The sequence below is a fragment of the Dendrobates tinctorius genome, unplaced genomic scaffold, assembly GCF_039654945.1.
Source record: "Dendrobates tinctorius isolate UK_male_01 unplaced genomic scaffold, ASM3965494v1 ptg000012l, whole genome shotgun sequence".
Lineage (NCBI taxonomy): Eukaryota > Metazoa > Chordata > Amphibia > Anura > Dendrobatidae > Dendrobates > Dendrobates tinctorius.
Genome location: NW_027361680.1, coordinates 12,959,822 through 12,974,695, shown reverse-complemented (window position 1 = coordinate 12,974,695; position 14,874 = coordinate 12,959,822). Strand labels below are relative to the sequence as shown.

Here is a 14,874-nt window from a genome sequence, read left to right as displayed (position 1 = left end):
TGTGTATCTAATCCTATCCTGTGTGATACTGTCTTCCGAGTCGTGTATCTAATCCTATCCAGTGTGATACTGTCTGCTGAGCCGTGAATCTAATCCTATCCTGTGTGATACAGTCTGCTGAGCCGTGTATCCAATTCTATCCTGTGTGATACTGTCTGCATAGCAGTGTATCTAATCCTATCCTGTGTGATACTGTCTGCAGAGCAGTGTATCTAATCCTATCCTGTGTTACTGACTGCTGAGCCATGTATCTAATCGTATCCTGTGTGATACTGTGTGCTGAGCTGTGTATCTAATCCTATCCTGTGTGATACTGGGCTGTGAATCTAATCCTATCTTGTGTGATACTGGGCTCCTCCTGCAGTCTGTGTCAGAGAATGGTCTGTGTCGGCACGGTAATAAATTGTGTTATTTCCAGCTTTACAGAAGGACGATAACACCATAGAAATGATAAAAATAATAGGCCTGTTACCACAACTGTCTACAAGGAAAACTGTTGCTCATAGCAACAAATCACAACTCAGCTTCTTTTAAACAGCTCTGGTGAAATGAAAGATGCTTAGTGATTGGTTGCTATGTGGAGTGGGCGTGGCCGATACACATACATATACTCATTTTTATATATATTTATTATATATATATATATATATATATATATATATATATATATATATATATTTATTATATATATATATAGATAGATAGATAGATAGATAGATAGATAGATAGATAGATATACACAGTGGGGGAAATAATTATTTGATCCCTTTCTGATCTTGTAAGTTTGCCCACTGAAAAAGACATGAACAGTCTATAATTTTTAGGGTAGGTTAATTTTAACAATAAGGGATACAATAACAAAAATAAAACCCAGAAACCAGTTAGTTACTTACCGGTAGCAGGTTTTTCTGGAACCCTTGACAGCACACCTAAGAGGGATCCGCCCTGCCAGGACAGGAACCTACTGAAATATAAGGGGCGGCACCTCTCCCCCACTTCAGTTGGTTACAGAGCAGGAGAGGACTTCCCGGTTAGTTACATGTTTATCCAACACCACATCACACAAATACACCCTACTTACGTGCACACCCATACGGTGAAAAAGGGGGGAAAATATACGGGTGCTGTCATGGGTTCCGGAAAAAACGGCTACCAGTAACTAACCATGGTGGTTTTCCCTTGACCCATGACAGCACACGAGAGATTTTTGGAGACTTCGAAACACCTTAGGGGAGGGACCACCGCTTGCAGCACCCTTCTACCACAGGTTAAGTCAGCAGAGGATAGATTTAATCTATAGTGTCTAAAGAAGGTAGCGGCCTTACAAATTTGGTCTATCGATACCTCTGTCTTTTCGGCCCAGGAGATCGCCATGACTCTAGTGGAATGAGCCTTGATGCCGTCAGGAATCAGAATGCCACTAGCTGAGTAGGCTACACTAATTGCCTCCCTAATCCATCTGGCGATGGTCTCTTTTGATACTCCGCAACCTTTCCTGGCACCCTGGAAGGCTACAAATAGGGACTGGGACCTCCTCCACTGGCTAGTCACTGATATATATTCTAGCAGGGCCCTTTTAACATCCAATTTGTGGAATTTCTCCTCCCCTGGGTTTTTTGGATTCTCACAGAAGGAAGGGAGGACAATCTCCTGGCTGCGGTGGAAATCAGATACTACTTTCGGTAGATAAGCGGGGTCTGTTTTTAAGACGACCCTGTCCTGGTACACCTGGGTATAAGGTGGATTCACTGAGAGGGCATGCAAGTCACTTACTCTACGGGCCAACGTAAGGGCCACTAAAATAATGGTCTTTAGGGTCAGATATTTTAAAGGCAGTTGTTGAATTGGTTCGAATGGCTCTTTCGTAAGGGCTTCTAACACCAGGTTTAAATCCCACGGGGCTATCCTTGGCAATGGGATCGGTCTGAACCTATGGCAGGATTTAATGAATCTAGCTACCCATCTGTTTGCCGCTATGTTGCAGTTATATAGTGGGCCCTGTGCGGACACCTGAACTTAAAGGGTATTTACCGCTAGTCAAAGCTGTAATCCTGCTTGTAAGAATTCCAAAATGGCCTTAATCGGGGGCTTTTGGTCTAACGGCTTCCCCAGGAACTATAGAAACTTATTCCATGTTCTACCATATCTGTTAGTTGTTACTGGCTTTCTACTTTTCAACAGCGTAGCCACCAACCCCGGAGAGAATCCTTTATCCATTAAAAGTGACATTTCAAATTCCACTCCGTCAGATGGAATTCCTTAACTTGCGCGTTGAATATTGGACCCTGAACTAGCAGTTCTGGGATCTCTGGTAGTACCCATGGATCCGAGAGGGATATCATCTGCAGCAGCGAGAACCAGGGCCTTTTTGGCAAGAACGGGGCTATTAAGTTCACTCTGGCTTGATCTTCCCTTATTTTCCTCATGACTGTTGTGATCAGAGCTACTGGAGGAAACACGTAACCTAGTTTGAAATCCCACGGAATTTGCAATGAGTCCACCACCCATGGTTTTTCTTTTGGGTTTAATAAACAAAACCCCTCTACCCATCTGTTGCTTTTGTTGGCAAAGAGGTCTACTACCGTTTCTCCCTAAAGTCGTGCTACCTTCTGAAACACTATCTGATTTAGGGTCCATTTTCCTTGCTTTAGTATATTGCGGCTCAGGAAGTCGGCTTCTAAGTTTTCTACCCCTCTAGGGTGTAGTGCCGACAGGGAGAGTAGATGTCGCTCTGCTCTGTGAAAAATCTCGCTGGCCGCGTTCATTAATGAGTGTGACCTTGTTCCCCCCTGGAGATTAATATACGCCACTGTCACTTTGTTGTCCGACATAATCCAGACATTGCGGCCTTTTAGACGGGGGATAAAGTTTTTTTAAGGCTTTGTTTACTGCCTGTAGTTCTCTCAAGTTGGAGGATGTGTTTTGCTCTTGAGGCCAAAGGGTCCCTGGGCCGCCTGACCCCTTAGGTGCGCCCCCCACCCTGAGGAACTCGTGTCTGTCAGAATTATGTCTGTCACTGGTCTATGTCATAACATTCCTGACATCAGGTATGTCCTGTCTAACCACCATCTGAGAGAGTTTTTGACCTCTAAGGAAAGCTCCAGCCTTCCTTCTAAATGCCCTCTCAGCGATTTCTGTGCTGACAGAATTTCTGCCTGAAGCTGTCGGGTGTAAAACTGAAATAGTGCCCACCTGACCGCTGGAATACACACTGTCAGAGTGCCCAGCAAGGACAACACGCTTCTTAGAGTCATGTGAGGTGGATCTAGGGCCGCCCAAGTCATATTTCTCACCTTTTCCATCTTGGCCTCTGGTAACACACAAGTTTGTTGTTCTAAGTCCAGGATGAACCCTAGAAAAATCTGTCTCTTTAGGGGTTGTAGCTTTGAATTTTTGATGTTTACCATCCACTCCAGTCTTTGTATGGTGTCCGTTACCCTTTCTACCTGCTTTGTGCAATGGTCTTCTGAGTTGACCACTATTAGGAAGTCGTCCAAATAGTGTATTATGATCGTGTTGTGGATTCGGAGGAAGGCTGTCATCTCCGCTATGACTTTGGTTAACACTCTCGGGGCTATGGGTATGCCGATCGGAAGGGCTCTGAACTGAAAATATCTGAGATTGCCCTGGACGTAGAGAGCTACTCTTAAGTATTTTTAATAACCTGGGTGGATCAGGATGTGATAGTATGCATCCTTTAGATCGACTTCGGCCATAAAACAATTGTGGTGTAGTAGTTTTATGGCCGTAGTTACTGATTCCATTTTGAAGGTCTGATTTGTTTATCCACTGATTGAGGCCTCTGAGGTTTATAATTGTTCTGAATGACTGGTCTGGTTTTTTTTTTTTTATCAGGAAGAGGGGTGAGTAGAAACCCGTTCTCTCCTGTCCGCTTGGGACTTCGAACAGAACGTGCTTGTCTAGCAGACTTAAAGATTTTGGACTCCAAGGCCAATTGTTCTTCTATCCCCTTCCTGGCGGGCGTCACAACAAATGATGCTCTCGGCCGCTGAAAAAACTGGATTTTGAGGACTTTTCTTATGATGTTTAAGATCCAGGCATTGGAAGAGATACTTTCCCAGGCCTGGGAAAAAAGCATCAGTCTCCCCCCTACCGGGAAGCCGGCGTAATTGTGGGGATTTTTTTTTTTTAGGGGATGGGGTGGCTCCTCCGAACATGAATCCGGATTCCTTCTTCCTTTTGTCCTCCCATTTTCTCCTATCCCCCGGAGGACGGCCCCTGTTGAATTCTCCTCTTCGAAAGGACGGCCTTCTTTGATCCGCTGGAAACCTGGGGAAGTCCTTCTGTCACTTGCTTTTTCCAAGATGTCATCTAGATTTTTGCCAAATAAAAATTGACCATCACACGGGAGAGAGCACAACTTGGCTTTAGGCTGTAGATCTCCTGGACAACTTTTAAGCCATAATGCGCGCCTTGCGGCGTTTGATAACCCTGCTGCTCTAGCCGTCAGTCTCATGGAATCGGCGGAAGTGTCGGCTAAAAAAGCAGCTGCTCTGTGCAGAAGATACATATACGCCAACATTTTTTCCCTCGAGACCTTTGAAGCAAGTTTCTCTTCCAGCTGCTGTAGCCAAATCATTAAGGAACGTGCTGTGCAGGTGCTGGCTATTGCCGGTTTTAGTCCTCCTGCCGCTGCTTCCCACGTATGTTTTAAGTAGGAATCCGCTTTTTTATCTAGCGGGTCTCTAAGTACTCCTGAGTCTTCCAGGGGCAGGGCCGATTTTTTGGATGATCTGGACACCGCTGCATCAATCTTTGGGACCTTGTCCCATATCTCCGTGTCTTTATGTTCAAAGGGGTACCTTCTTTTAGAGGAGGGAACTGCTCCTGATCTCTCAGGCTTCTTCCATTCTCCTTCAATGAGTGCTTGGACCTTCTCATTTACTGGAAAGGTACGTTTCTTCCGTTCCTGTAGACCCCCGAACATGACATCTTCCAGGGACTTAGCCGTTTTTTCCTCCTGTTAGGCCCATTGTTACACTGATGGCCTTGAGGAGAACATCCGTATCCTCTATCGGAAAACACGGCTTGCCACCCGTGTCGCTATCAGAGGAGGAGGAAGATGGGTGTTCGGCCGTGATCCGGCCGAGGAAGAGTCTGAGAAAGAGCTTGGGGAATCTTTCTTACTCTTTTTCTTTAACAACACTTAAAGTGAGCCTTCCACCTCTGACCTGGTGACCCATCTGAGGTTGGTTGCAAAGCTCGACGCCTCCTCCGCCATGGTTCGCTGGATGCAGCTGGCGCAAAGGTCCTTCTGCCAATCTCTCGCTAGGGGGCTTCTACATATGGCACAATCCCTATTGTTCCTCTTGCTCCCTGCTTTTTTGGCCTTTTCCTAAAGAAGTTAACACACAAGAAGGACCCTAATAACAACATACTACCATTCACGGAGATCACTCACCACCCATAAAGTCGGGAACCGGACTCGGAGGCTGTGGTGGAGCACGTGACCTGTGCTCTCTGGACATCGAGGAGTCTCCCGACCTGTGGCTCGGTCGACTGCTGCTTTTGCCGCTTGAACGGCTGCCATGCTGGCGAGCGGAGGTTTGTGATGGAGGCAGAGATGGTGGAGACGGTGATCGCTCCTGCTCTGACCCCATGGTTTACCTGGCCGCACTGACGTCCTCCTCCTTTAAGTAGGTCCGGCACGGTGAGCGTTTCCCCTTTTTTTCTTTTTCTTCTTCCCCTCCCCTCCTGTTATGATTGAGTCACCGAGGAGGAAAAAACAAAACACAACCTCAGCCCAGAAAATCAGAGAGGTTGGAAACTAGCGGATTGCAGACCCGTAATCCTATCACACAACTAGCAGTAGTCGTGGAGTGTTCCTACGGTGATCCTAGACACCTCGTCACAGCCGGAGATCTACATAAGCCTAAAGAGAGAAAAGGGAAAAACTGACTGCCCCAGAGCAGACCCCAGAGCAATAGGCAGCCCCCAACATATAATGACGGTGAAACAAGATGAAAACACTAACACAGATAGAAAGATAGGTTGAGCAAACAATGGGGCCCAAGCTAACTAAAAAGGACAGGACAGAAAAGCTGCTGTCTGCAATCCGAGAAAACCCTGCTAAAAATATTACCAACACAACTGATAAGCAAAAAGGACCCTGAAGTCACTAGACTTCAAACCCTATATCAGCACTCAGAATATTCTGGAAGCAGAGCAAAAGAGAACACTGATCAAGGAAAAAGAATCCAGCACACCCCCGGCCGGGGATGGCTGAACTCCAAAAAACAAAGTAAACAAAACCAAAACTAATAAGTTCAAAAGCAGAGCAGAGATCTTTGGGAAGCAGGAATCAGACTGGTCTCCAAGAATCCAGCAGAGAAATCACCAGAGACTCAGAAGGGCGTCGGCTGCCTTATATCCAGTCTGAAGTTTCCGTTACCCAGTCACCATTGTCACGCCGTGCTCACCTGGGGGCGGGACCTCGGTCCCGACGTCATCTCTTCCGGAGCTGCGGTCACTCCGGGGGTCCCGTAGGGTGCGCACGCGCAGCTCTCGTCCCCGGGCCTCCTCCTACATGTCACGTTTGCGCTTGCGCGCTCCTGTCAGTGCTGTATAGGGCTCGGTCCTCTCTATGGTAATGGAGGACCTGACCCGGAACCTGTAGTGGTCATGTGCTTTCTGGCTAGTTCCTGACCCGGAACCAGTAGTAGTCATGTGCTATATCAGACGACCTCCCCCTAGGGGAGGTGCCTGATTATTGTTGTGCTTCCTGGCTTGGTCTGCCGTGTCCCTGCCTGGCTGTGCGCTGTACTCAGGTCCTCTGCCTTGCACTCTGTTGTGCCTCTTGGCACACGCTCTGAATCTGCACTCTGCTTTGTACTTGGTTGTGCCTCCTGGCACACACTCTGACCCTGTGTTCTGTCTCGTACTCGGTTGTGCCTCCTGGCACATGCTCTGACACTGTACTCTGTCTTATACTCAGTCGTGCCTCCTGGCACACACTCTGATCCTGTACTCAGTCTCTTACTCTGTTACACCTCCTGGCACACCTGCTGCCTGACTCAGTGCTCTGACGTGCTCCTTGCACGCTTCCTGCTTCACTCACACCCGGACGAACGAAGCCTCTGTATACCACGTGTTCCCGTGTCCACACTTTACACGTTCCTGCAGACACTCTCACCCACTCGTGTCTCCTGTGAGCCAGCCGCCTGGTGCCAGCAGTCGTGGTGCCTCACCCCCTGGGGCTTGCCCCTGACACTCCCTGTATAGGGGGTGGTCTTCACTAGGTCAGCTCGCCCTGGGAGGGTTGGTGTCACGACCCAGAGGGTCCACTCCAGGAGTCGTCACAACCATCTACCTGATCAGATGTTTGGTTTCTTTCATCTAAATCAGCCTCACTACCTTCCTTCACCAGAAGAGGGAGATCCTCGGACACAAAAGATGAATGAACAGATGAGCTCACAACACCCTCCCCCCGCGACCGCCGGCCGAGCGCTATTCTTCTCCATGCGGCCGGCGTCGCACCAGGCGCCATCTTGCCGTCACACTTGTGACGTCAACAGGTGCGCTCCCAGGATGCCCTGTGCTGCTGACGTCAGTGGCCGGAAACCACCCCCGGCTCTTCACGCTATGTGTCGTGAGGGAGACGCTCGGGGGGACGCGCGAGGCGAGGGAGGCGTGGTGAAGCTCCCCGGATCATAGAGGCCACCAGCCGCACCCGCACGAACCCGGAGCCCCAAGGAGACCCCGGGGACTGCGCTTCCAGGAGAGCGACGGCTGGCGCTGCAGGTAAGGTGACCTGCTGTTCCGGCACCGGGACGGCCCTGGGTCTCTTCATCCATGACAGGCACCACCACTGACAGTCTGGGTTTCCCTTCCTAGGATTGGAACCCAACTGAAGCGGGGGAGAAGTGCCGCCCCTTATATTTCAGTAGGTTCCTGTCCTGGCGGGGCGGATCCCCCTCAGGTGTGCGGTCATGGGTGAAGGGAAAAATCACATTGTATAAATTATATACATTTATTTGCATTTTGCAGTGAGAAATAAGTATTTGATCCCCTACCAACCATTAAGAGTTCTGGCGCCTACAGACCAGTTAGATGCTCCTAATCATCTTGTTACCTGCATTAAAGACAGCTGTCTTACATAGTCACCTTTATAAAAGACTCCTGTCCACAGGCTCAATTAACCAGTCAGATTCTAACCTCTACAACATGGGCAAGACCAAAGGGCTTTATAAGGATGTCAGGGGCAAGATTATAGACCTACACAAAGCTGGAATGGGCTACAAAACCATAAGTAAGACGGAGCTGAAGGAAGAGGAACTACGAAGCCCTCTGCAGCTCTGCCGAACTCTAGTGTGAAACTAGCCTAAGAGAAGGATTTGGAGTTTCAATTCATTCTCCCAGATAGTTTTTCCCCATCATCATGTCAGGCAACAGTTGGAAGATCCCCAAACAAATCATAATGTAGTTAAGGAAAAGATTAAAAAAAAATGTGCTGTCGACGCATACAAATATAGGATATTGATCACCACGGTACAAATGTTGAAACGCGTAGACTTGAAACCTGATTGTGTTGATTCAATAAAAATGGTGAATAATAACTTGGACTGATTCTCTACTTAAGCAGTGCTTTTTACCCTCAATTTTTCATTTTTAATTTACTTTCCTTTGGGATGGTCATTCCCTGCCTAATCCATGTGCATGGGAACAGCAGAAGCTGAGATTTTAAAGACAATGATATAACACAGAGTTGTGCCTGTTAGTAGCACATCTCAAAGAAGTTACCCAAAAAGCACTAATAAGATTGAGATCCCAATCAAGAAACAAACCCCAAAAGCGTATGGACCCCTAAAATATAACTTTTAATGAGAAAGTTAAAAAACACTTTGCAAGTCTATGTTAGTCAGATACATTATAAATACAATACACAAAAAAGCCGGATTACTTACCGGTAATGCTCTTTTAATGAGTCCACGACAGCACCCACTGGAGGTATCGGATCCGCCCATTTGGAACAGGAAACCCTACAGGAAAGATAAAAGGGGCGGTCCGCCTTTCCTCCTCAGTTTTATGTTTCAGAGTACCAGAAGGACCGCCAAGGATTAGGCAATGTTCTCTTATTTTAACATCTTTCTTATCCATTATTTGGTTGATATACTTTAACTATTGATATCTTTAGGGAGGGAAGTGAGCGGGTGCTGTCGTGGACTCATTAAAAGAGCATTATCGGTAAGTAATCCGGCTTTTTACTCTTCGCCACGACAGCACCCACTGGAGAGATTCCAGAGACCATCACCTGGGTGGGACCACCGTGCCAAGGACAGTCCTGCCAAAGCTTAAGTCAGAGGTTGATGAAAGATCAAGTCTATAGTGGCTATAGAAGGTAGAAGGGGATGACCAAACTGCCGCCTTACATATAGTTTCAATCGGAACATCTCCCTTTTCCGCCCAAGAAGTTGCCATTGCCCTGGTGGAATGCGCCCTGATGTTCCCTGGAGGATCTTCGTTTTTTGCGGAGTAGGCTAAACGAATGGCCTCTCTGATCCACCGGGAAATGGTGCTCTTCGTGACTCCATACCCCTTCTTACAGCCCTGAAATGAAACAAATAGGGCCCTACTCTGCCTCCAACTGTTGGACCTCTCAATATATTTTAGGACAGTTCTTTTGACGTCCAGATTATGGAACTTCTGCTCTTCCGGAGTAGAGGGATTTTTATAGAAGGTTGGGAGGAGTATCTCCTGAGATCTATGGTATTTTGTTGCCACTTTTGGCAGGTAGGCAGGGTCTGGTTTTAATACCAATCTGTCTTGGTATTCTTGAAGAAAAGGTGGATCTATTGACAGGGCCTGGATATCACCCACTATTCTAGCTGAGGTCAGTGCTACCAAGAGGGCCATTTTAAGTGCTAAGTATTTGAAGGGTATTGTGTCCATCGGCTCAAAGGGGTCTACCGTTAGGGCGTCTAGGACCAGATTTAGATCCCATGTAGGGACGGAGGGTATGTGGATTGGAGCTATTCGTTCACATGCTGTAATGAATCGAGTTATCCACTTGTTGCCTGCTATATTATGGCCATATAGTGCTCCTAATGCCGATATTTGTACTCTTAGCGTATTTACTGCTAAGCCCAAGTCTTTCCCTTTCTGCAGAAATTCCAAGATTGGGATTATCGGAACTTCTGCTGTATGAGGTACTGTATGGAATTGAAGAAATTTTTTCCATATTCTAGTGTAAATTTGGGTCGTGGACTGTTTTCTACTTTGTAGTAGTGTAGTAATTAAAGACTCAGAGAATCCTCTTGTCCTCAATAACTGCCTCTCAAATTCCACGCCGTCAAGTGCAAGCTGACCACTTGAGGGTGGAAAAAGGGGCCTTGGGAGAGTAGGTTGGGAGTCGAAGGAAGGACCCAAGGATCTGTTATTGACATAATTTGCAGCCACGGTCTTTTTGGCCAGAACGGTGCTATTAAGATTATCCTTGCTTTGTCGTCTCTGATCTTCCGAATTACTTGAGGTAGGAGGATCAATGGAGGGAACCATACGCCAGGTTGAAATCCCATGGAGCTAGAAGGGCGTCTAATATGTCTGGGTGATCTGATGGAGATAGGGAGGCAAATGTTTTTATCTGCCTGTTCTCCTTTGTGGCGAAAAGGTCCACCTCGGGTTGTCCCCATAGGGCTACTATGTCCCTGAAGACCTTCTGATTGAGGCACCACTCTCCTTGCCGTAGAGTGTGTCGGCTTAGGAAGTCTGCCTTTTGATTGCTCTCGCCTCTGATATGAAGGGCCGAGAGGGACAAAAAATAGTTTTCTGCTAAGTTTAAAATTCTTGCCGCTGAAGACATCAGAGTCTCTGATCGAGTTCCTCCTTGTCTGTTTATATAGGCCACTGTGGTGGTGTTGTCCGATAGTATCCTGACATGCTTCTGTTGGAGCTGCGGAAGGAAGTTGTATAGAGCATAGAACACTGCAGTCAGTTCTTTTAAATTGGATGAGTACTCGCATTCCTCTCTATTCCACCTTCCCTGATGAAACCCATTCTCCATGTGGGCTCCCCAGCCCTGGGGACTGGCATCGGTGGTTACGATACAGGATGGAACTATAACCCATGGAACTCCTGAACATAAATGGTCATCATCTAACCACCACTCTAGAGAAGTCAAGACTTCTTGTGACAGGGTTATTTTGCTCTGTTAATGACCACTATGTCGCTTATCCTCTTGGAGGATCTGGTGTTGTAGTGTACGGACATGGTACTGGGCCCACCGGACTGCAAGAATTTAGTGATCCTAATAGTGACATTGCTTCTCTCAAGGACACCCGTGGTCTATCTATAGCTGCTCGTATTTTTTGTTTCGGGAGGGTGATTTTTACCTGAGGTAGTAGGCATCTCTGGGTCAAGGAATCTAGTTGAAATCCTAGAAATGTCTGGAGAGATTGTGGATCGAGTCTGGACTTTTGGATATTGATGATCCAGCCAAGGCTCTGAAAAGACGAGATTGCGTCAGTCACGCGTTCGGTACATTGTTTGACTGAATTCCCAATTATTAGGAAGTCGTCTAAATACGGCACGATCAGTGTGTCCTTTTGGCGAAGGTAGGCCATCACTTCTGCCATCACCTTGGTAAATATTCTTGGTGCCGTGGAAAGCCCGAAGGGCATGGCCGCGTATTGGAAATGACGAATCCTGCCCTCGACTTCCACTGCGACTCTTAGGTATTTCTGGAATCTATTGTGAATAGGGAGATGATAATAAGCATCTTTTAAATCAATCCCTGCCATTACGCAATTTGGGAAAATAAGCTTTATAGTGGATCTAATTGATTCCATTTTGAAGTTATAATTTTTTATAAATGAATTAAGCTTCTTTAAATTAATAATGGTTCTAAACGTACCGTCTGGTTTAGAAACCAAAAACAGGGGAGAGTAAAAGCCTCTACCCTCTTGTTCCTCAGGGACGTCAACTAAAACTTTTTTAGCTAGTAGCACTCGAATCTCGTCTTCGAGAGCCTTTTGCTGAACTGAGGAATTAAGGCGAGTTATAACAAAGAATTCATAAGGGATCTGAAGGAATTCAATCTTTATTCCCTCCTTGATTATGTTCAAAATCCATGGGCTTAACGTAATTTGTTCCCATTTGGTAACAAAAAATTTTAATCTACCCCCAACTGGTGGGTTTAAACGCTTAATTTTTATCTCTCCTATATGTTGGCCCTCTGAAGATGGTACCCTTCTGCTTTTCGTCTTTCGTGGCCCATCTATTCGTTCTGTCCGACTGTCTTCTTCTCCCGAATGGCCGTCTCTTAAAGGTTTTCCTATAAAACGGAATGGGAGAATCACTGAAGGCCTTTTTCCTCTCTTTTGCCTTAGCGAGAATTTCGTCTAAGGCTTTCCCGAAGAGGAACTTACCCTCGCATGGGGTTGCACTAATTTTGGATTTTGATTGTGCGTCCCCTTTCCAGCTTTTTATCCACAGCGCGCGTCTGGCGTTATTCACCAGGGCTGCCGACCTCGCTGCCAGTCTTAGGGTGTCCGCTAAAGCATCTGCCATAAAGGCAGCTGCACCTCTTATCAACGGGATGGCTGCACGCAGTTTCTCCCTTGACACTCTTTGCTCGATCTGCTGGTCTAATTGATCTAGCCATACCAGCATTGATCTAGCAGTACATGTGCTGGCTATTGCAGGTTTGAATACCCCGGTGGTGGACTCCCAGGACCTTTTGAGCGAAGATTCTGCCTTTCGGTCTAATGGGTCTGCTAACAATCCTGCGTCCTCGACCGGGATCGAGGTCTGTTTGGAAGTGGAGGCTATGACGGCATCCACCTTTGGTATTTTAGTCCATTTCAATAGGTCTTCATCAGTGAACGGATACTTCCGCTTTGAGGCTGATGGGAGAAAACCCCTCTGGTCGTGTTTTTCCCACTCTCTTTTGATGAGGTCCTTAATTGCCGGTATCACCGGAAATGATCTCCTCTTTTTTTCTGCCAATCCCGCAAACATAATGTCCTGCGCGGTTTGGGCTCCCCTTTCCTCTTCACACCCCATAGTATTTCTAACCGCTTTTACTAGGTTATCTACGCTGTCCAGTGGAAAACATGCGCGTCCTTCCATCTCCGAGGATGACGATGAGGACGTGAATGCGGAGCCTGAATTTAACTCCTGTTCTTCCTCTGACTCTGAACTAACAACGACCTGTTTCTTATGACTGGACTCTGAGGGAGTGCTGGCGCGGTTGATGGCTTGTATCTCCTCCCTAATTATGGCTCGGACATCTTTAGAAGATATCGTCGACCCCTGCCTGGTTTCTTTCATGCATTGTTTGCAGAGTTTTTTGGGATAGGAGTCAGGGAGAGGCTCTGAACATAATGCGCATTCTTTATGTTTAGTTTTTTCTTTTTTATTTGGCTGAAGTGGAAGGTCAAAGGTAAAGAGAGGGGGGGGGGGGGGGAGGTTAGCTTAATCGGTAGAGTATATACTTTGCACACTCACCCAGTGAAGCTTAATACCGGGTCGGATGGCTGAGACGGTCTGGATCTGGTTTCTGCTGCCTCGCTCCTGCGGGCAGTCTCTGTCCTGGCGCTGCGGTCCCTGGTGGAATTGCCCCCAGCTGAATCCCCTGCTGGGGCCTGCGACTCCGTGGGGGACGACATGGTTCCATCGTTGCAGCGCTGTTTTATCTTCACTCCTGTCGTGCCCCCGGAAGTCGCCCTGTGTCAGGGCGCATGCGCCGCGTCATCGCCATCCTACCCCGGAAGTTCAACCATTACTTCCGGGGTATAGGAGCGTCGGGTGCCGGCCGGCTCCTGCGCCACCGCTACTCACACGCGCGGTTCGCGCGCTCATGGCTTCACCTCCCACGCTGTATCTCCACCGATGGGGGGGGGGGAGGGGTGTTCTGCCTCCGGACCGGCCCGCTCCCTGGTAAGACCGGGCGGCCCTCCCCGGACCCGGTCATCACTGTTATGCCGCCAGACGAGGGGGGAACCGTCAAACGGAATCTCCCCCGACGCTGCTTCCGGACCGCAGCCCCTGCCGTTCCCGAGGAGACCGCACAGGCGGATGCATGGCCCAGGTAAGATCCTGCAGGATCCTGCTCCATTTGGAACAGGAAACCAAAACTGAGGAGGAAAGGCGGACCGCCCCTTTTATCTTTCCTGTAGGGTTTCCTGTTCCAAATGGGCAGATCCGATACCTCCAGTGGGTGCTGTCGTGGCGAAGAGTAAAAAAATGTTGAAGATAGGTATGGGTCTTTTCAAAGGGAATAATAAATCACAATGTGCGCAGACGAGTAATCCCCTAGTAGATTCCCTGCCTGCCAGCGGAGGTTGGCACTCTAAGTTTCTAAGGTAGAGCGCTCCCACTCGTTGGTGACTCTCCCTTAAGACACTAATGCACCCCTAACAAAGTGCAGCACAACATTGATCATGTGCAGAGGACATAAACCAGAGCAATTCATCGTAGTGATCAAAAATAGAGAGACATACAAGTACTTTAGCACTAAAAAATGAGTACTGTATCACTTATAGCAACTCTTCCTTCGTAGCAAGATTTGTAAAATATGGTATAATGACCAGTAATCTCTTGTTGTGACCCAAAAAAGAGCTACCGTAAGTGCCTTGGGCTACAGGCGATCCATCAAAAGTATAAATGGATGAAAGAACACCAGCATTACAAACTGATACCAAGTATAAGATACCCAATCAATGATGCATAGTACAACCTCAATTTATAGAAACGGACATAAGGTCACCAGGATAGAAGGGGAAGGAGAAAGAATTGCCAAACACAACATCCTAATTGGCGGAAAATGATCTCATGATAGAGACATCAGGGAAAGTATCAATATACTCATCTTTTCAGCCAGACCATAGATACAGGTCGAAACATATTAGAAGTCCC

At 47.4% G+C, this 14,874-nt stretch overlaps 2 protein-coding genes across 4 annotated transcripts in view; both read right to left on the bottom strand.

Annotated features, from left to right (window-relative positions):
- FIRRM (FIGNL1 interacting regulator of recombination and mitosis) overlaps positions 1-14,874 on the bottom strand; it is a 737,920-nt gene that overhangs the window by 535,589 nt on the left and 187,457 nt on the right. The gene's annotated exons all lie outside the window — the stretch shown is intronic.
- Positions 11,187-13,302, bottom strand: LOC141066740 (uncharacterized). The gene is made up of 2 exons (XM_073558002.1): positions 12,384-13,302; positions 11,187-12,289 (listed from the first exon to the last, which is right to left on the bottom strand). Exons 1-2 carry the CDS (start codon positions 13,285-13,287, stop codon positions 11,187-11,189), a joined length of 2,007 nt encoding a protein of 668 aa, XP_073414103.1. The 5' UTR covers positions 13,288-13,302.